General features: G+C 34.8%; 2 protein-coding genes across 5 annotated transcripts in view; one reads left to right on the forward strand and one right to left on the reverse strand.

Moving 5' to 3' along the window:
- The window catches only part of SUPT3H (SPT3 homolog, SAGA and STAGA complex component), a 546,620-nt gene that overhangs the window by 515,387 nt on the left and 9,780 nt on the right, over nucleotides 1-21,453 (reverse strand). For 3 of the 4 annotated variants that reach the window (XM_058736123.1, XM_058736125.1, XM_058736124.1), the window contains exon 2: nucleotides 18,611-18,711. In XM_058736123.1, the coding sequence (XP_058592106.1) occupies nucleotides 18,611-18,711 (101 nt within the window). Of the gene's footprint in view, nucleotides 1-18,610; nucleotides 18,714-21,453 lie in introns of those variants that run through there. The other variant, XM_058736126.1, reaches the window with a different exon arrangement.
- RUNX2 (RUNX family transcription factor 2) overlaps nucleotides 1-21,453 on the forward strand; it is a 224,791-nt gene that overhangs the window by 25,448 nt on the left and 177,890 nt on the right.

Genomic DNA, 21,453 nt, shown 5'->3' on the forward strand with positions numbered 1-21,453 from the left:
ATATGAAAAGCATTTCCATTAAGATCAGGAATAAAAAGTTCTATTATCCTCACTCTTAGCTACTAATAGTCTGGAAGTTCTGATTTAAAAGAGAAATAACTTTTAGCTGGGGACAATCTAATTCTGTACCAAGAAGGCTTAGGAGAATCAACTAAAAATTAAAGATGATTACATTTAAAATGGTTTTACCTTTTACACTACATGTAAAGATATGCACAATTAGGTCAAAGGTTCAAGAGCAGAAGATTGAACTGCAAAAATACAGCTTTACTACAAAAACAACAGAACTTCGGAGAAATCAGAAATAGTAATGGTATTTCTAATAGGACTAAAATGTCAATTCCATGAGATGAGAGGGGTTTTTGTTTTATTCACTGTTACATCCCAGACCTAGAACAGTGTCTAACACACAGTAGGCACTCCGCAGGCATCTGTTGAAGGAATAAACGAAACGCAACTGCACACAATAAACCTTTAGATCACATGTGATCTGCCAGCAGACGATCATCTAAGAATGGTTCATTACAAGTCCACAGTGAGATAAGGAGTTTGCAGCAAAATGTGAACAAACTGCATCACTGTGCACACCATTTAACTCAGCTTTTTTCATAGGAAAATTATCTCAGTGAGGGAAGCAGAGGACTGGTTAACAATCTGGCTCAAGCTAGTTATCTCATAAAAGACCAGTGACAAACAGTTCACACACTGACTACACTGGGTGGCACTGCTTTAGACTAAATGTTGGGAGTTGATGAGAGAAAAAAAAAAAAACAAACAAACAACTTCAAACCAAAGAATAATTTGTAAAAATAACATCTGGCTGCTGAAATGTGGTCGTAATTAGGTCACTGCATCTCTGAAAGGAAGCAACAAAAAATTTTAAGGATAAGCTCTTTTTGTCAGTTAAAAGTCAGGTTCTAATCACGGAAATTTAGACATTCTACATGAATGAAGTCTTTATACTTTAAGAGCAGTTTATAGTAGATGATCACAGGAATTTAGGCATAGAAAGAAGTTATGCTTTAAATATACACAGTTCAAGTATATACCTCACTCATCACTTTAAAGTGGGTCCAATATTGTTGTATCATCTCAAATACAAAAGTAAAACAAAGAACTGAGTCATGCTGGTAGTTTAATGAGGACTACGGGACAAATAGTCAAATTAACACTAATTTATACACAGGGGCTCTGGGAAAGTGAATGGAACTGATGTTCAGAAGACCAGGTATGTGACCCTGAAACCAAAACTAACCAACTACACATTCGAGGGCAAACCACCTCCTTCTCTCTGCTCTTCAGCCTCCTCACCAGTAAATAAAAAGACTGCCTTAAACAATTTCTAAAGACTCTCAAATTTTCCATTCAGTCTAAGTAATTGATACTACCAGACTGCTTTGTTCCTGAATGAAGGCAGACAGGTGGTTCTACAAAGATAAGCTGAAGTTCAATTCTATCTATAATCCTATAAAGTCAAACTAATTTAAAAGGCATAGACATTTATACAGAGATTTGCACAGAACACCTATCAATCTCCTATGTAAATGACTGACATAGATGACCTAGTTCATATGAGAAATCTGAAACATGGACGTTATCATTTGCATTTTATAAACAGTAAAGATCTCACAGCAATATAAAAAAAGAAAACTAATAAAAAAAAGAAAACTAAAAAGAATTCATTCATACTTGTATGACTCCACTAGAGAAACACTTCCTTCCACAAATGGCCTTCTACAAACCAAACACTACACGTTATCTTACAATTTTCTAAGGACACGGTAGAGGTTTCAAGCAAATCAGAGATGCTGTAAGTATAGATAAGAGGGTTATACCTAAAAATGTTTTTCATGAGGCAAAGATAAAGAAGAAACTAAAGTGAATGCAGTAAGAGAATAAAGGGAAGGGTGAAACTTTAGTTCCCAAGTTAATAATAGGGAAGCAAAATAAATACCTGATGCACAATACACAAATGCTTGAAACCTTAAAAACTCAGGGGATGACCAAAATAAAGTGGTAATTTGAAGTCCTAATCGAACATATAGTAGGAGATAGATTACCCATAACCCTATTTCCTACCTGTTCTATTCTGAAGACCTCTGACCTCTTCTCAGCATTAGCAACTCCCGTAAAGACGGTCTTCCTAAACGTTACTACCCACTATGAACACAACTTCCTATTTATTCTATTTAACACATACCAGGCACTCATGTGTACCAGAGTACTGAAAAATAGGCAAATTATAGCAATCTCTGTAGTCATGAAGCTTACAGTGGGGAACAGAAACAGACAAGATTCCTGCCAAACAATAAGGACCTCTGTAAGAGTACGCTCTAAGGTGCCACAGCACACACAAAGGCAATTAACAAGACTGAATAGGCCAGGAAAGTCTTCCTAGAGGAAGGGATGTCCAAGCTGATGCTTCTATTTTGTTACATTTTCTATTCCTTCAGCTCTCTTTTTTTAAAATTTTTTTAACGTTCATTTATTTTTGAGAGAGAGAAAAAGAGTGTGCGCAGGGGACGGGCAGAGAGAGAGGGGGAGACACAGAATCTGAAGCCTGGCTCTGAGCTGTCAGCACAGATTCCGACATGGGGCTCGAACCCACGAGCTGCGAGATCATGATGACCTGAACTGAAGTCAGATGCTTCACCAACTGAGCCACCCAGACGCACCTTCCTTCAGCTCTCTTAATCACCACGTCCAAACTACTTACTTTTATACGTCACTGCAGTTTCCACACCCTTCCCTTTCTCCCGTTTTTCTACAAATTGATCAGCTCTCTCGTACTTTCTACCCATCCTTCCCCACCAGCCTAGTCTCAGTGATTAGAACATCTTAAATTTCAATATGCTTCTGCCACATCTGCCTTCAAATCACTAATCATCTTTCTTTTCCAGTCCCATACCCAGCATCTAAGCACTGTTATAGAAATTATACCACCTCACTGTCAGAGCCCTTGTAAATGCTGAGTCCATGACAACTTAGGCAAGACTAAGCATATTCCTAAGAAGCTTTCACTCCCTAACTCCCTTTACCATTACAAACCTTTACCCTCCCCTCCGGCTTCCCGACTTCCCATCCTCACCTACCTCAGCCAGTGAGTGGTCTTGCCTACTGCTTCAAAATGGTTTGAATAATAATTAGGCACAGCTGAAAATATTGCTTTAGACATTTTTTATGGGTAAAAGAAAAAATGTTGTGTGTACTGAACTAACCCACCAATCTAACTAAAATTCCTCACACGGTTTCATTGGGAAAACAGATCTAGGCCTAAACATAGGACTTACAAATAAACTTTGACCTGCCATCTGACAATTCCAGCTATTAAAAATACAGCCAAAACCAGAACTAAGAAGTAAGTAAACTCAGCTCTCAAAATCGATACTAAGTTTATGCACCAAAGATCATATGATTTTTCTCAGAAGAGTGTCTCTGGCTTTCCGAGTTTATGAACTCTTCTTTTAAATACAAATCTAATAAATTTGACTGCTAGTCTCTTGTAGACTGGTGAAGCAGCTTTCAAAAAAGGGGGAAGTGAAACACTGCCAAAGTGGGGCACACTGACAGCAACAAAATTAGTAGCTGCAAAGAAGAGAGAAAACGTAAAAAAAAAAAAACCTATAAAAATATGTAAAATCAAACAGCGTAGCAAAGCAGGATCATTTATCATAGGAGCAAAGTAGCTCTGTGGTGCCCTGGGGCATCACTACATTACAAGTGGACTACAACACATGATATTAACAATGAAATTTCAGTTTAAAAAAGATTAAATTGGACCTAGTATTCAGTTTATATACGGTAATAAATGTGCATAGATCTACTATAAAATATGTTCGTTAATATGGTCAAAATAAAATCCAATGGATGGCTTAAATTAGCTCATGTATTTACATAATAAATATATTAACTACAGTTACTCTCTAGAACTTATATTGCATATACACCCTTATATATAAATAATTGCATTTGTCGGAATACAATTTTACATAGCTATGAAAAAATTAAACTAGTCTTTTGTTTCCTGTCATGTTCACCATTCAAAATTAAGACAATAACTGCATGATTTAAAATTGAGGGGATAGTTTGGCTGATTTTTACATACTGTAGGCACAGCACAATTCTACATTCAAGCAAGAAAAACAAATACTAAAGAAAACGGAGAAGTTCTTCGGAGTCTCTAATCATACACTAGTTAACCAACTCATTCATTAGTTTCCATCAAGTGTTGTTTCAAATAAACGTTCTAAATGTAAAATTATTTCATTAATCAACTTTAAAAGTAAAATGAACTGCAAAGACCAAAAGACCAATGTCTGAAATCCGAGTATACAGCAAAAAAGCATAAAAAGAAAAGAAAAATGAAACTGCTTAAAATTTGCACTTAGAATTTGTTTTGGAACTTGATAAAATGATCCCTAAAAATTCATCTGGAAGAATAAAAATAGGAAAAGAGACAAGAAATATTTTAAATGGAAAAGTTATGCGGATGACCCTGAACTATAATAGCAAATTTTAAAACATATTAAGAAGCTATAATAACTAAAGTAATGTAGTACTGGCAAAGGAATAGACAATTTAATAGAACAAAGCAGAAAGCTCAAAAATAATAATTTATTATCTGATAAAGGTAGCATTTCAATTGAGGGAAAAGGAAGGCTTATATAATTTATGGTGGTTAGACCACTGGCAACCCAATCTAAAAACTGTTTTAACTTAGAACCCTCTTTGACACTATACAACAAAATAATGGATAAAATATTAAACTGTAGAAATTAAAAACCTGAAATATAAGTACCAGAAGATATGTACAAAAATTGAGGGTAGGACTTCCTGTCAAAGGCAGAAGCAATAAAGAAGTATAAGACTGATTTAGCTACATTAAAAATGAAAACTTACATATTGAAAAGAAATCACTCACTATAGACAAACCTTAAAGAAACCAAAAGATGGGGAGTAGGGTGGAGAGACTTCCATATTACGATCAACAAAGGGCCAATGCCTTTAATATATTAAAAGCTTCAGTAAACAATAGGGAAAAACAAGAACCCAGTAAAATTGTGCTAAGAATAGGAACAATTGCCCACAAATAAAGAAATATAAATGGCTAAAATATTTTCAAACTCAGTAGTCAAAGAAAAGCTGTAAAATAGCACAACTATTAAATATCAGAGAGAGATGGAGAGGGATATTCTCATAACTGCTGATGGAAATATAAATCAGTCCAATTTTCTTGGAAGAAAAATTAGGAAGTTACTATCAAAAAGGCTTTTAGATTCAAAAGTTCTTCTAAGATTTTAAGGTAATAGGTATCAAGATCTTATTACGTTATTTTTAATAAAAGTAGAAAACCTGGAAATAATCAAATGGTTCAATAACAAGGGATTAATAGCATGAAAGATATCTATATAATAAAATAATTGTCTAGTAACATAGAAACCATTCACAGTATATTAAGTTGGGGGTGGAGAGAAGGAAGATTACCAAAAATCACAGCAATAGCTAAAAATTACTAAAAACTTAAATAAATTATATCAGACACATAAACACACACCAAAGTATAAGACTCTCTCTTGGTAAGGGATTACAGATTGCTTTTGTTCCTTCTTTTTGTTTATCAGTATGAAGATCTTATTACCTTTTCTGCGTTAAATAACACATTTAGAAGTTGCCTCAGTTTCCTTTGAATAATAAAGGGCTCCCTTGTGTTTATTTAGGCTCTCGAGTTCATCAAACAATAACTCAACTACAAAACACTAGAAGACCTTAAACACATTTGTTCTGTCTTCTGTTTATGTTGCTATGCAGAGGTCTCCTGATGCATTTTTAAAAAAATTTTTTTATTTAATAATAATTATTATTTTATATTAAATATTTTTATATTAAAATTATTATATAAAATTTACTATATTTTTAATAATAAATAAGTTTATTTATTTTGAGAGACAGACAGAGCAGAGCAGGGGTAGAGAGACGGGGAGAGAGAATCCCATGTAGGCTCAGTGCTGTCAGTGCAGAGCCTGATGCAGGGCTCAAATTCATGAACTGTGAGATCATGACCTGAGACAAAACCAAGAAAGAGTTGGACACTTAACTGATTGAGCCACCCAGGCACCCCAAAACTTTTTTTAAATAAATACAAAAGAATGTCTATAACATGTTACTCCACGTGTAAAAAGGAAAAATAAGAACATATTCATATGTGTTTATATGTAGACAAACTGGAAGAATACACAGGAAAGAAGTTGTAACTCAGAGGGTAAAAAACAGGCAACAATGTCAAGAGAACATTTCACTGAATAACTGACTATTTTTAAATGTGTGAATGTATTACCAATTAAAAACTAAACTGAATAATTCTTTCATGACAATATATGTACTTAAAATACTTATGAATAAAAATATATATAAATGTAAGCATATATAAACAAAACCACAAAAAACATCAAATACCCAAAGCAATCTTGAGAAAGAACAAAGCTGGAGGTATCACAAGCCCAGATTTCCAACTATACTACAAAGCTATAGTAATCAAAACAGTATGGTACTAGCAAAAAACACAGACACATAGACCAACGAAACAGGATGGAGAGTCCAGAGATAAACCCACATCTATATGGTCAATTAATCTATGACAAAAGAGGCAAGAATATACAATGGGAAAAGACAGTCTTTTCAATAAATGGTACAGGGAAAATGGGACATCTACATTCAAAATAAAGTGGACCACTTTCTTACACCATACACAAAAATAAATTCAAAATGAATTAAAACTTAAATGTGAGACCTGAAACCATAAAACTCCTACAAGAAAACACGGGTAGTAATCTCTCAGACACTGGCCTTAGCAACATATCTATAGATACATCTCCTCCCACAAAGGGAAAAAAGGCAAAAACAAACTATTAGGACAACAACAATATATAAAAAGCTTTTGCACAGCAAAGGAAAACATCATTAAAACAAAAGGCAACCTACTGAATGGAAGAAGATATTTGCAAATAATAGATGCAATAAGGGATTAATATCTAAAATATACCAAAAACTGACACAACTCAACATCAAAATACCAAAAATCTCATGGCAAAAAAGGCAGAAGACCTGAATAGACATTTTTCCAAAGAATCCATACAGGTGGCAAACAGACACATGAGAAGATGTTCAACATCACTAAGCATCAGAGAAATGCAAATTAAAACCAGTGAGATAACCTCACACCAGTCAGAATGGCTTGCATCAAAAAGAAACAGCAAGTCTTGGCAAGGATATGGAGAAAAAGGAACCTCATGCCTTGCTCTGAAGAATGTAAATTGGTGCAGCCACTGGAAAACAGTATGGAGGTTCTTCAAAAACTTAAAAATAGAAATATTATATGATCCGTAATTCTACTACTTGGTATTTACCCAAAGAAAATGAAAACACTAATTTGAAAAGATACAGGCACCCCTATGTTTACTGCAGCATTACTCACAATAGCTGAGGTATGGAAGCAACCCAAGTGTCCACCAACTGGTGAATGGATAAAGAAGATGTGGTATATATACACAATGGATTATTACTCAGCCATAAAAAAATAATGAGGTCTTGCCATTTACAACAAGATGGATAGACCTAGAGGTACTACGTTAAGTGAAATAAGTCAGACAAAGACTGTATGATTTCACATATATGTGGAATCTAAAAAACAAAACAGATGAATAAGTAAAACAACTGACTCTGAAATATAGAGGAGAAACCGGTGGTTGCCAGAGGGGAAGTGGATTCAGCAATGGGCAAATAGATTAACACATTAAGAGATACAAACTTCCAATTATAAAATAAATTAGTCATGGAGATGAGAAGTACATCATAGGGATTATGGCCAATAATACTATAATAATGTTGTATAGTGATAGATGGTGTCTACGCTTATCATGATGAGCACTGAGTAATATACAGAATTATTAAATCATGTTGTACCCCTGAAACTAACAATATTGTGAATTTACTTCAATTATATATTGATTTACATATAAATAAATGTAAACATACATATGTCACATTACTCAATATTGGCAAGGTATATATTATATACACTATTGGTAGAATTACATTTCATTAAAGCCTTTATGGAAGGTCAACAAAAACCTTAAAAGAATTAGTCCTAACAAAATATCCAGTCACACGCTCAAAGATACACACATGCATACACACATACACACACACACACACACACACACACACAGAGTGCAGAGATAGAGAGAAAACACTGGGTGGGGGGAGAAGAAAAAAAGGAGGGGAATAGCTCTATATCTGTATATAATGAAAGTTCATTACAATTCTATCTGTAATGCTGAAATATTAGAAAAATACACACTGCAGCTATAAAGATAATGACATTAAATATATTTATCAATATGGAAAGAGCTTATGGTATTATACAAGTAAAAATCCAAGTTATACAATAGCAGTTACAATATGAGCTTTTGGTGTTTATTTTTTATATGCATTGGAAAGGAACTAGAAAGATAAATACCAAAGAATTAACAGTGCTTTTAACCCAGTGAGTTTAAAATGTTCTTTAGGTTCTTTCTATATCTCCTGATATCTTTTCTTTTCAGAAAAAAAACATGAACTGCTTCTATAATAAGGAAATATAAAAGACATTTCATTTTATTTTTTTTTTTTTTTTTTTTTTTTTTTTTTTTTTTTATTTTTTTTTTCAACGTTTTTTATTTATTTTTGGGACAGAGAGAGACATAGCATGAATGGGGGAGGGGCAGAGAGAGAGGGAGACACAGAACCGGAAACAGGCTCCAGGCTCCGAGCCATCAGCCCAGAGCCTGACGCGGGGCTCGAACTCACGGACCGCGAGATCGTGACCTGGCTGAAGTCGGACGCTTAACCGACTGCGCCACCCAGGCGCCCCAAAGACATTTCATTTTAAATAAAATGTAGATATAACAATTCCTACCCATAACATTTCCACAGTTTTAGGGTTTAGGTTTTAGGGTTTTAGGGTTTTTTTGGCGGGAGTGGGTAAGGGAGGTTATTTTGTTCTTAATATATAAAACCCACCAACACAGAAGTGAACCGAGATCTCGCGACTGCAAATCTACAACCCTTTCCACTGTATCATGCTATGTAAATCACTCAGATGTGGCATTATCGTCCTTTATATCAATTTATCCTTTAAATTACTCACATTTTATTATATTATAAATTCCAGGTAAGTTTTACTGTATATTAAAAACAGATATTACCTCTGTTCATATCCTTCCAAAGGATTAGAGATATACAGGATATTATGAAACCCAAATTCTAGGTTGGAAGAGGCAGAATAAAAAAATACAGTATTTGACTTAGAAATGGGTTGTACTCCAAGTTTGACTGAGTGTATTTCCACACAAAAAGAATGCTGTTTTTGTTGAAGAAATAAGTATCAATTGATTGCCAGACCAGCCCAAAAAGTTTTATTTAACCCATAATTGGCAGAAATATATTACCAGTGCATTGCTATCCCTATTAGACACACATTCCTAACCCACGTAAAACAGGAATAGGGAAAAGTCACAAAAGGCTACGAACACTGTTCCAGCCATGGTAAAATATATTGTTCCTTCAAGACAGAGAAATCAATGAGAAAAAAAGAGGAAGAAAGCAGTCAAAGATTAAGGGTTGGTTCTCACTTGTCTTCCCTAGAACAGTGGTTTGTAAACTATATTCTGTCCCAGGAAAAAAAAAAAACGGTTATGCCACTCAGAAAACCTAATGACTACAGTATTCTCAAAAAGGCACATGATATTTTAAGATTTTCTAAATATCTATGCAGTGATGTCAAAAAGTATACATTTGCAAAAGGCAGCACACTCATACCAATATATAAATTTTTGTGATGTATCTTAGTATATCAAAAACATATACAAACGTATTAATATATATGTTAACATGTTAAAATACATCACAAAATAAATCAATTCTCATGTCCTTGGATGTAACGCAAAACTACGTATCAGTCTCACACCTAGAGAATCAATCAGAGCTGTGGGTCAGCCAACTTAAAAATGGTCATGAAACCTTAGACCCAACAAACTATCAACGAAAAAAGATTCATTCCCTTATATTAAAAATCTATTATTATTTTATATGAAATTATATCTTTTTCATTTTAGGAATCATTTACATCCTGTATCAATAGACTTTATTGTTAGGACATAATCAATACGTGATAGTAGATATCAAATCTTCATTTCCTATCCAAAATTACTAACCACTTTCTGATATATTTGCTGTACTAAAGAATCCATTCTTATCCACTACTATTTTTAAGATTTTTGTTTGTGTTTTTAAAGTAATCTCTACACCCAGCCTGGGGCTTGAACACACAACTCCCAGATCAAGGGTCGTACACTCTACCGACTTAACCATCCAGGCGCCCCTACCCACTACTGTTCCTAAAGATTAATTTTGAATTTGGTACATTTAAAAATAACAAGTTTTCAAAATCTCAGCATGTTAAAAAAATGACTTGACTTAATAATTCATAACATAATGCTAACTTTGCAGCTACCAGTAATTCTGCAAATCTAGCTAAATGCACATTGGCATGATAATCAAGTACAATACAATACGTTCAGAGTAATAGTCGTGGGATTTTCAGTAAGACAAAGAATATATAAATTCATAAAGGAACATTTTTAAGAAATTAACACTTCAGTATTAGTTATCTGTACTTTCTATAAAACGGAACATTAATGTAATATTAAACTTCACAATCAAATCTGACCTGCCAAAGTAACCAAAAATTAAAATCCCCAAATCTTTAAAGAACTGTGGGACAATGACAGCCACAATCAAAGAGGAAGAAGTAAAAAGTAAAACTGGTAACAGCACTTAAAAGTAAATATTAAATCAAAAAAAAAAGTCATAACATGTAGTGTGTATTTTCCAAATTTGGGTAAAAACACAAGCAAGCATCCCAGAAAAGTAGTAGTCCATGTATAATTTGTATTTTCCATATTTCTTTTAGGTTGTCAAATATGCTCATTTAATGTATTCAGTAGGCACATGTGTTTAGTGGCTATCATATTGGAGAGCACAGAAATAGAAATTTCCATCACCGCAGACAGTTCTACTGGACAACAGGCTATAATGTAGACAAATCATTTTTCTCTATGATTATAAAAATTATTCCCATAAAACTGCAAACATCTGCCCCTACACTTACATTTTTATAAGTTTCCTAATCATATGTTGATGATACATTTTTTTGGTTTTTTTGAGTTTTTTTTAAGTTTTTTTAGTGTTTATTTTTGAGACACAGTATGAGCAGGGAGGGGCAGAGAAAGAGGGAGACACAGAATCTAAAGCAGGCTCCAGGCTCTGAGCTGTCAGCCCAGAGCCTGACGCGGGGCACGAACTCACAAACCTGAGATCATGACCTGAGCGAAGTCGGACGCTTAACCCACTGAGCCACCCAGGCGCCCGCCCGTTTTTTTAAGTTTTTTTAATGTTTGTTTATTTTTGAGAGAGAGACAGAGACCGAATGCAAGCAGGGGAGGGGCAGAGAGAGAGGGAGACACAGGAAACAAAGCAGGCTCCAGGCTCTCTGCTGTCAGCACAGAGCCCGACATGGGGCTTGAACCCACTAACCTCGAGCTCATGACCTGAGCCGAAGCCAGACACTCAACGAACTGAGCCACCCAGACACCCCAGCTGATAACATTTTTTATAAGATGATGGCAACAACTAACAGGAGAGTATGTACTATGTGCCAGGAACAAGAACTATGTGCTTTGACTCAGTATCTCATTTCATCTTCAAATAAACCCTACAAAGTAGATGCAAGTCCATAATCCCTTATCTGAGAAATGTATTTCAAATTTGGAAGTTTTCAGGTTTTAGAAAGAATAGTGTAAATAAATCATATGCTAGATGCTCTCCCTCTACCCCTCTTTCTCTGTCTCTACCCCTCCCCAGCTCGCACATGCTCTCTCTCTCAAAATAAATAAACATTAAAAAAGGGTGGGGGGGGGCACCTGGGTGGCAGTGTCAGTTAGGTGTCTGACTAGATTTCAGCTCGTCATGATCTCATGGTTCATCGGATGGAGCCCTGGGTCAGGCTCTACACCTACAGCATGGAGCCTGCTTGGGATTCTCCCTCTCTTTGCCTCTCCCCTGCTCGAGCTCTCTCCCTCTCAAAATAAGTAAATAAGCATTCTATATATATATATATATATATATATATATGTTAATATATTATATTAATATATTATATAATATGTAATATAATACATAATTTATATTTTATATAATTATATATATATATTTATATATATATATATAATTATATATATATATATATATATATATAATTATATATATATATATATATATAATTATATATATATATTTATATATATATATATATATTTTATATAATTATATATATATAAATATATATATGCATATGACACTCTCAGAGTCTAGGCAAGCGCTCTGGAACACAGTGGAATGCATGAATGTTCACACTAAAGACAAGTGAAGTCTATACACAACTGTGTATCTGCTAGGTCCTGGTTCACCATCAAACTAGCTCAGAACCAGTATTCCCGTTCTCCAGTCTCGTAATTTGCAACTACACTGCAATTTTAGAATAACGAATCTACGAATTTTTACCTATTTTTCCCTACCTTACTAAGAATACTTAATATAAAATTACCAAAATGACTCTTTCTCTGAATTTTAAGGATTCATTTCTAAGACTGAGCAACACGTTTTTCTCCCTAATTAGAGACAGACATACTATCCTCAACTCAAAGGCCTACTAACTTTCTTTTCATGAGATAACTGATAGAGGTATTTCAGCACAAATTCAAAACTGTATTTTGTCCCATTTATAAGATGACACACTTGTTCAATGCAAGGACTTCATTCAGTTGGATGTAGCAACTTAAACATTTCCTTATTTTTATTTCTGAAAGGAAAATAAGTATAACCAACTTTCTTTTTTTTTTTAATTTTTTTTTTTTTAACGTTTATTTATTTTTGAGACAGGGAGAGACAGAGCATGAACGGGGGAGGGTCAGAGAGAGAGGGAGACACAGAATCTGAAACAGGCTCCAGGCTCTGAGCGGTCAGCACAGAGCCCGACACGGAACTTGAACTCACGGACCGCGAGATCACGACCTGAGCCGAAGTCGGCCGCTTAACCGACTGAGCCACCCAGGCGCCCCAGTATAACCAACTTTCAGTTACACAGCGCTTTTGCGTTCTCAATCAGCTTTAGCATTTTCTCACTTTCAAAAGGAAAGATTGTGACCCATTTCAAATAATTTGAAAATCCTCATTATTGTTGTATCTATAAACCAACGTATACAGTAAAATATTCCAAATAGATGCATTCCACAAAAAGTACAAGGATTAAGTTCATCCACGTATTTCGGTGTAATTTAAATTATCAGGAATCAGGAATTAAAGTATTAGTTAATAGTGATAAAATATAAAAGGTACATTTAAATATTCACATTATGTTAAATATTACATTAAATATTCAACCATGTAGCCATATCCAAAATTATGACATATCACAAATAGAAGCATCCAATAAGGAGCATGTAAGTAATAAGTATACAATTTCAATGAAAAATTATACTTTCTCTTCGTTACTGACATGGCCTTGCTTAAAGCGATTTGGTGGTCAGGTATAGGAAACTGAAATAAATGCTATGAGTATATGAAAATAACATTCCAATACTTCTTAAAAAATTAGACCTCATTACTAATAACACTAATTAATACTAATAATTCAGCTTTGTCATTACTTCATTACAGTACACTACTCACACATAAATTAATAAACATTCATTTGTAAACTAAATTTCATAGATCAGAATCAAAGTTTTATTGACTGAAATGTAGTTTAGCATAATACATCAAAGCACAGACTCTGATGGAGTTACACTCCCAGGCTTAAACACCAGGTTTTGCCACTTATTATAATGGCAATTTTTTGCAAGTTACTAACTTTTGCGTCTCCATTTCCTCCTCTAATCTGTGAGAGGGGAGTAACAGTATTCACCTCATGGGGCTGTGTGAAAATTAAATGAAATGGGGGGGATGGGGGGGTGGGCCTGGGTGGCCCAGTCGGTTAAGCGCCCGATTTCGGCTCAGGTCATGATCTCGCAGTTCGTGAGTTCCAGCTCCGCGCTGGGCTTTGTGCTGACGGCTCAGAGCCTGGAGCCTGCTTCAGATCTGTGTCTCCCTCTCTCTCTGTCCCTGCCCTGCTCGCATGCTGTCTCTCTCTCTCAAAAATAAACATTAAAAAAAAAAAAAAAATGAAAGAAAGAAACGAAATGGTATACGGAAGCATTCAGGAAGTGCCTGGTACACATTATGCTCTACACAAGCATTCACTATGATGATCAGTATTATTAAAGCATCCCTGAAGGTGTAATAAATGTCAGCACTGTTTACCTTTAAGAATTTTTCTCCAATTTCCTAAAAAACTTAAACACAGTAGGGAAACTCAATATTTGAAGCAACCCTGTGTGAGTTTAATGAACATCTATTACTAATTCCTATGTTTACATATCAGGTCTCTTTAAAGACAGATTAGTGTGAGGATAGAACTGGGAACAGAATTCTCTCACAGCTCAAAACTTATAATGTTAAATAATAGCCAAAAGATACCATTTTACATAGACAACTCTGCCCTAGTCTAATGCAGCAATGAATAAACAGATTTTGCTATATACCCCAAAAATTCCCAGGAAAAGAAGCAAATCTTACTGTACTAGTTCAGTTTGGGACATACTAAGTTTGAGATGCTCACAGAATACTTAAAGGACACTCCAGGAAGCAGTCAGAAGCACAGACTTCAGGAAGCTTACCCTCAGAAGGTCATCACTCCCTCCCTTGTACTACCATGAAATTAATTGCTCACATCCTATCACATGACAGTCACGTGTCTCCACAACCCTTCTCTATTGCTGCACTATTCTGAAGGCATTTAGGTACCACCAGATAGGAGGCCAATAAATGTTGGTTTTTAAAAATGCAAAACTTGCACAACTGTACAGTTAAGAGAGTGAATTTTATTGTATATAAAAAAACACTCCTGAATAAAAAAATTTCTTTTCAATCTGTGAACTTTAAATATGGACGAAACTTTCATTTGGAAGAATTCTTATAAAATGTAAGTGACGTGTAAACACAAAACCATTTTTTTTTTTTTTTAATTTAGTTGCATGAGAATTACTAAATGCTACCAAGCAGTGAAACCTGGCATCATCACCAGGTCAAAAACCTGACAAAGTACAATATAACAAGGCAAGAAATATATAAATGAGTAAAATAAAGAAGAAAATATCCAATGAAAACTCCTTGAAGTGCTCTTAATCAAAATTCTTAAGAAGTTTGTTAAAATACCTGCAATGTGGATTGAAAAGATTTCACTTTGTAATTTACAGGCTACTTGAGTTCAGTAACTTAAAAATGAAAAGCCTCTTGGGCCCTCCCAGCACACATTACTCAAAGAGCTGTGATAAGAAACATACAGCAAATGTGCTGAGTTATATGCACTCGGTAAGGCAAAGCTGCTTGTCATCCCCAACCCACCAACTCTTTGATGGCTCATCCTTTAGTTTAAAATCTGTAGAACACTTCCTAAAGAATACTTCACTGGTAGAATTTACAACACAAACTTAAAATATGGTCAATTCTCTCAAGGCGCTAACAGTACAGACCAGCTGCCAGTTCTGTATTTGATCAGGACAATGTCATTTGTGTTTCGCAATTAGACACCTTTCACAGTGCAACTATCCCCTGGAAATGATACCACAATACTGTTACTTATTTAGAGGGCAGGGAGCCAAGAGAAAAACAGCTCATTAGTGGTGAAATGACAGCAGAAGATTAAAAAACAGCAATACAGGGGCACCTGGGTGGTTCAGTCAGTTAAGCGTCTGACTTTGGCTCAGGACATGATCTCACCGTCCGTGGGTTCAAGCCCCGTGTCGGGCTCTGTGCTAACAGCCTAGAGCCTGGGGCCTCCTTCAGATTCTGTCTCCCACTCTCCCTGCACCTCCCTGCTCGCTCACTCCCTCTCACAAAAACAAATAAACATTTTTAAAAAATAAATAAAAACAGCAATACAATACAAACAGGCTGAACAGAACTGGTGGGGGTTGGGGGGACACAAGCGGGTAAGGATTCACAGAATGAAATTCCTGTAACACAAAATAAACATGAATACTTAGGGCTGCACTTCACATGTGAAATAAGCAACAATAAATGTATACTTATTCTTATATAATCAAAAGCCTAAAAACCTTACACCAATAAAAAACATTGGTAAATTTGAAAAGTTTCCCCCAATTTGGGCCCTTTTTTTGTGTTCTATGAAGCAATTCATAAGGGGAAAAAAATAACTTCAGACTATAAATGATGAATGTAACTATTAGGAATGGTCTCTCTAAGAGGTCTGAAATAGAAGGAAAATGTACATTTCTTCCAAAGCTGTAGCCAACAATAACTTTTGCATTCTGAATCCAGCTTAAGCACATTAGTTGAGAAGATGTTTGCAAAAGTATTTAATAAGAAAGTGCTGAATTTAGCTTTTATTTTTTTCTGTTTTCTTAAGTGGCCTGCAGTCTATCAAATGCACTAAGAAGAACCCCTCCTAAGTATAAGTGACAAAAGGAAATACAGCTTTCTTACAGAGAGCTGTTTCTATAGACCAGGTAAACCTTTTCTGTAAAGGGCCATACAGTAAATATTTTCAGCTTTACAGGCCACATGGTCTCTGTCACAAATACTCTGTCATATAGCATGAAAGCAGTGACAGATAGCAAATGAGTATGGATGTGGTCCAATAAAATCTTCTTTTCAAAAGCAGGCAGCCAGTCCATGGGCCCATGACCATAGTGTGCTGACCTATGCTACAGAGCTTATTTTTTATTTACAACAAATACATTGTTTTAATAAATACCGCCAACTTTAAAATATGATGTCTGGGAATTGCTTTAAAATATTGTATGAAAGAAAAGTAGACAGTAGGGAGAAAGGTTAAGTAGGACTAGCAAAACACAATTATTGTTAAAATTGGATGATTTTATGGAGTTCATGAGTTCATTGGAGTTGGAGTTCATTATCCTACTCTCTTATGAGTTTGAAATTAAAAAGCTTTCAAAAACACAAAGTAAATCAATGAACCAGCTCTACAAGAAAATGAATTTCTTCACTTTACTGTAAACCTTCTAAAGCACATTTGATATTCTGAAACATAATTAACAGAATGCAATATAAAACATTCTTAATGTAAATCTACAAAACTAAAATGAAAATGCTTATCGTATAAAAATTATACCAGCATAAAACCCTTAACATTTTCCATAATTTGAAACCCAGGTTCACCTCATACAACTCTTAATATACTAAGTTTATTCTCATCTTATCTAACAAAATACATTATCAATTTCTGGTTTAAGAATATAACTATTTTCACAGGGGATATGCTATTTATGTTAACATGTAATAGGTATACTATTTTGCAAGTAAATTACTAATTCTTTATTCCTCAGTTTTAAACTCTGGGCAATAAATATTAACGGATTAAAACCCACATAAACAAATGCTGCTTAAGGTCTTCAACAACTAAGAGTGTAAAAGGAACCTCACACCAAAAGGTTTGAGAACCTACGACCTAAACGTTCTCAGTGCTGTCTAAAGTTACGTTTATCGAGCATAGAACAGCCTACGTATCTGAACAATAATCATCACACAATAGCGTTAACCCTCTATGAAGGCTACCAATATACACCCACAAGAGGAAGATACTTAAACCTTCCACAGAAACATTCTTTTCAAATTCCCCAGTATGTCACAAATAATGTATCTACAGGAAAAGAAGAGTTATAATGTGTTGTCCCACTTATGCGAGTAATTGTCTCCTGAACTAAGAATAAACTAAAACGAATATATGGCAGCAGACACTTCTAATAAATATGCTACCTCCCCTCATATCAAGATTTGCCATGTCACTCAATGCAAGAAACAAGAAATTAAGCTAAAAAGAGTCTTAAGGAAAGAATGATTGGGCAATTTCTCAAAAAGAACACACGTGTTTTTTAGATGTTCTATGTTTTTTCTCAACATTCAGCAATACAGTGATTTCAAATATTATCAAAACTAAAAAGTAATTTAAATTAGGCTCATGGAATTATTATGATACTTGAGAAAAACAGAGAACCTCTCCGTGAAAACATTTCAACTATCCAAGAATATCATCAACCTCAAAGTCCTCTAAATCTACAACTAAAATAGTAATAAACAATCCATAACACAGATTTGAGCAGAGAATCATAACGAGAGCAAACCGACTTATGTGATTGTCCATTCTTTTATAAAGATGAACCAGTACTTATTTTTCAAATACAGTACTACTGGAGCATTATTAACCTATTTTGCCCCTTCTACATATGGCTATTTAAACTATGAAGAGACTATTGCATTTTTACTTCGTCAAGTACACATTTCAAAGTTAAGTTTTAGAAATGTTGTTATTTCCATTGTCTTTTATCAAATGAATAAACTCGAAATAGTAAGAAGTGTGATGCAGAGACATACTCACATCATACTCTGTAATTCTGCTGCAAAGCTTACCGACTTCCCCGCACTTCTTCCACTACTTGAAGTGGCAGTAGACATTGGGCTGGCTGCAGTATTATTCATCTAAATAAGAAAGAAATAAGGCTTACAAAATGTATTTAACTATGAACAAGTGCATGCAGAGTGGAAGCAATTATAAATTACTTCAAAAGTATAGAAAATTTTAAATTTCTAATTTTTACATAAATCTGATTTGTTCCTATTAATATTCTTTATTAAATGAAATAGCAAAAAGGAAAAACTGCTTAGTCGAATATGATATCAAAAATTACCAACTTAAGTGATAAACGTTTTAGTACCAATTTTACAATAAATAATGGAAGAAAAAGAGTCATTAAAATAACAGAACTCCATGGTTTCCAAATACGTTCCAGGGAGCCCTGAGGTTCACTGGCAATATTTCAGGGAGCTCCCAAGGGGTCTCTAAGCACACCCTCCCAGTTCCATCCAGAACAACAGAACAACTCTGATTTTTCTATTCATGTACTCGGGTTCCAAGTGAGCGTTAATACAAAGAACTGCACAGCTGCAAAACACAGAATTAGAAAACCAATGCATAATCTAACCCCCATTTGAACCAAACCCTAAAATATAAATAATAAAAATAAAGTCAATCAGCACATCAGAAGTAAGTAGTGTGATATTTTATCTTATGGTTAACTAACTCATCAATTTAAAATGTGACTTTTTCCCCCAATAAAATTAAGCCGATGCATAATAGGAAAAGTAGATGCCAAACCTAATATATGCTGTTTTATTTAATGCATGTGGCAGTCCTATGAACAAGAATTAGTGAAAATAACATCACAATAAAAGTAGATAAAAGCCTCAACTATTACTCGGTAAGTGCTCAATAAATGTTAGCTATTATTTTGTATGTCCATATAAACGTTGCAATATAATTTCCTTACAATAAAAATAATTTGCAGATTTGAACATATGATAAAAGAAAGTAGTACTGGGGCACCCGGGTGGCTCAGTTGGTTTGGTGTCTGGATCTTGATTTTGGGTTCAGGTCATGATCTCACGGTTCATGGGATCAGGGCCCACACCAGGCTCTGTGCTGGCAGCTCCAAGCCTGCTTGGGATTCTGTGCCTCTCTCTCTGCCTCGCCCCCTTGCATGCATGCACGCGCGCATGCAAAATAAATAAACTTTAAAAAAGAAAAGAAGAAGCTTTTGAGAAGTCAACAGGACAGAGGACTAAGATAAACAGCAGGCTAGCTGGTTAGCTAGATCTGAGTGTCACAATATCCTTCTGTGGCAAAGCCAACTATCTGCCAACAGAAGTCATGGTCTAGTTAGAGGGCCCTTAGGGCCAGGCCAAATGCAAGAGCAAAGAAAAACAAGGGAAAAAGTTTCACTCAAACTGAGCCTGAAAACCAAAATTCTAAAGCACATAAAAAAGCTGATGCTATTAAAGACCATAAACTTGTGTTAAGCCTGATTTCTTTTCCACAAAGATTTTTAAAGTAAGTCCTTTTTTCTACAAAAATATAGGATAAGAAGCATCACGATTAGAACTCAGGTTTTAAAAAAAAAACAAAAAACAATTCACATCACCAAATCCAAGATTGGGGGAAAATAGATAGGAACCCAACTACTTCTAGGAACGGTCCTACAGAATCAGGGCAGTGATCTAAAACAAAAAAAAACCCAAAAAACAAAAAACAAAAAAAAAACAAGGAACCTGGCTCTCCCAAGAACCTCAGAAAATGTTTCCCTCACCCAAGAGAATACTGGCAAAGATATGCTATCATGGAGAAAACGTTAAACTCAAAGATTGTGTATTAACCCCAGCCTCCAAAAACAGGATTTAAATTGACTCATGTCAGATTTGAAGACATGTCAGTCTGTGGGATTATCCTGTGGCCAAATGTCCTGTTGACGTTGCTGGAGCAGCCTGCCCCTTTAGTCACCCCGCTTTCACTCTCTCTGAAGAGGAGACATTTCAGAAAGTTAATTCCTATTAAAACAGCTTTCTTCAGTTGTCCCCCTACTGCAAATGTTTCACATCAAGAGTATTTATCGGTAAGAGGTAAAAGGTCCCAATCCTAGTTTATTATAACCACGATCATCCTTCCACAGTCAGTTATTTAATTTTTACATCAAGCAGGTGGATAACATTTTTCTGACATGATGAGCTGATAGCTCATTAGAATCTTTAAAATAATTATTTCCCATACCCAAATTTTGTTTGATTTTAGATAATTAACTTTAGACATAACTTCTTTACACATCAAAGTCCTATCATCCCAATGCTTTATTTCCTTTCTCCTAGACATTTAAAAAAAAAAAAAAAAGTCAGTTAAAAGCAGAAGCACTCAAGTCAATTTTCTCTAATAAATACAGTTAACATGGAACTGAAAACCTACTGTAATCTTCTCAATGGGTTAATGTCCTGCAGTCGTTTTAGCTTTCGATTGAAATGCAGCTGTTTGCCATATTTTACAAAATGAATTCAGATGTGCAGATGGAGATCTAGATTATTTCAACATGCCACAGTTTAAATGTGAACCCGAGAACTAAGTTCATCTCTGATTAATACATATTTAAACCCAATCATTAAGTCAATAGTCAATACCATATCACACCTGTAAAATCTTGTTCCAGAGTAGAAAAACTGACATCTTTTATTTTAAAACAATGGAGCTCGAGGATATACCCTTTTCCTCAGAAAATACCATAATGGAAAAAAATGTTTTAACTGTAGTCAAGTTATACATTGCAAATGTGAATTAAACAAAAAAGTAATGAACATGCTACCGGGTTTCTAATTACAGCTCATATTTTGTTGCTAAATGAC

The sequence above is a fragment of the Neofelis nebulosa genome, chromosome 6 (assembly GCF_028018385.1).
Source record: "Neofelis nebulosa isolate mNeoNeb1 chromosome 6, mNeoNeb1.pri, whole genome shotgun sequence".
Classification (NCBI taxonomy): domain Eukaryota; kingdom Metazoa; phylum Chordata; class Mammalia; order Carnivora; family Felidae; genus Neofelis; species Neofelis nebulosa.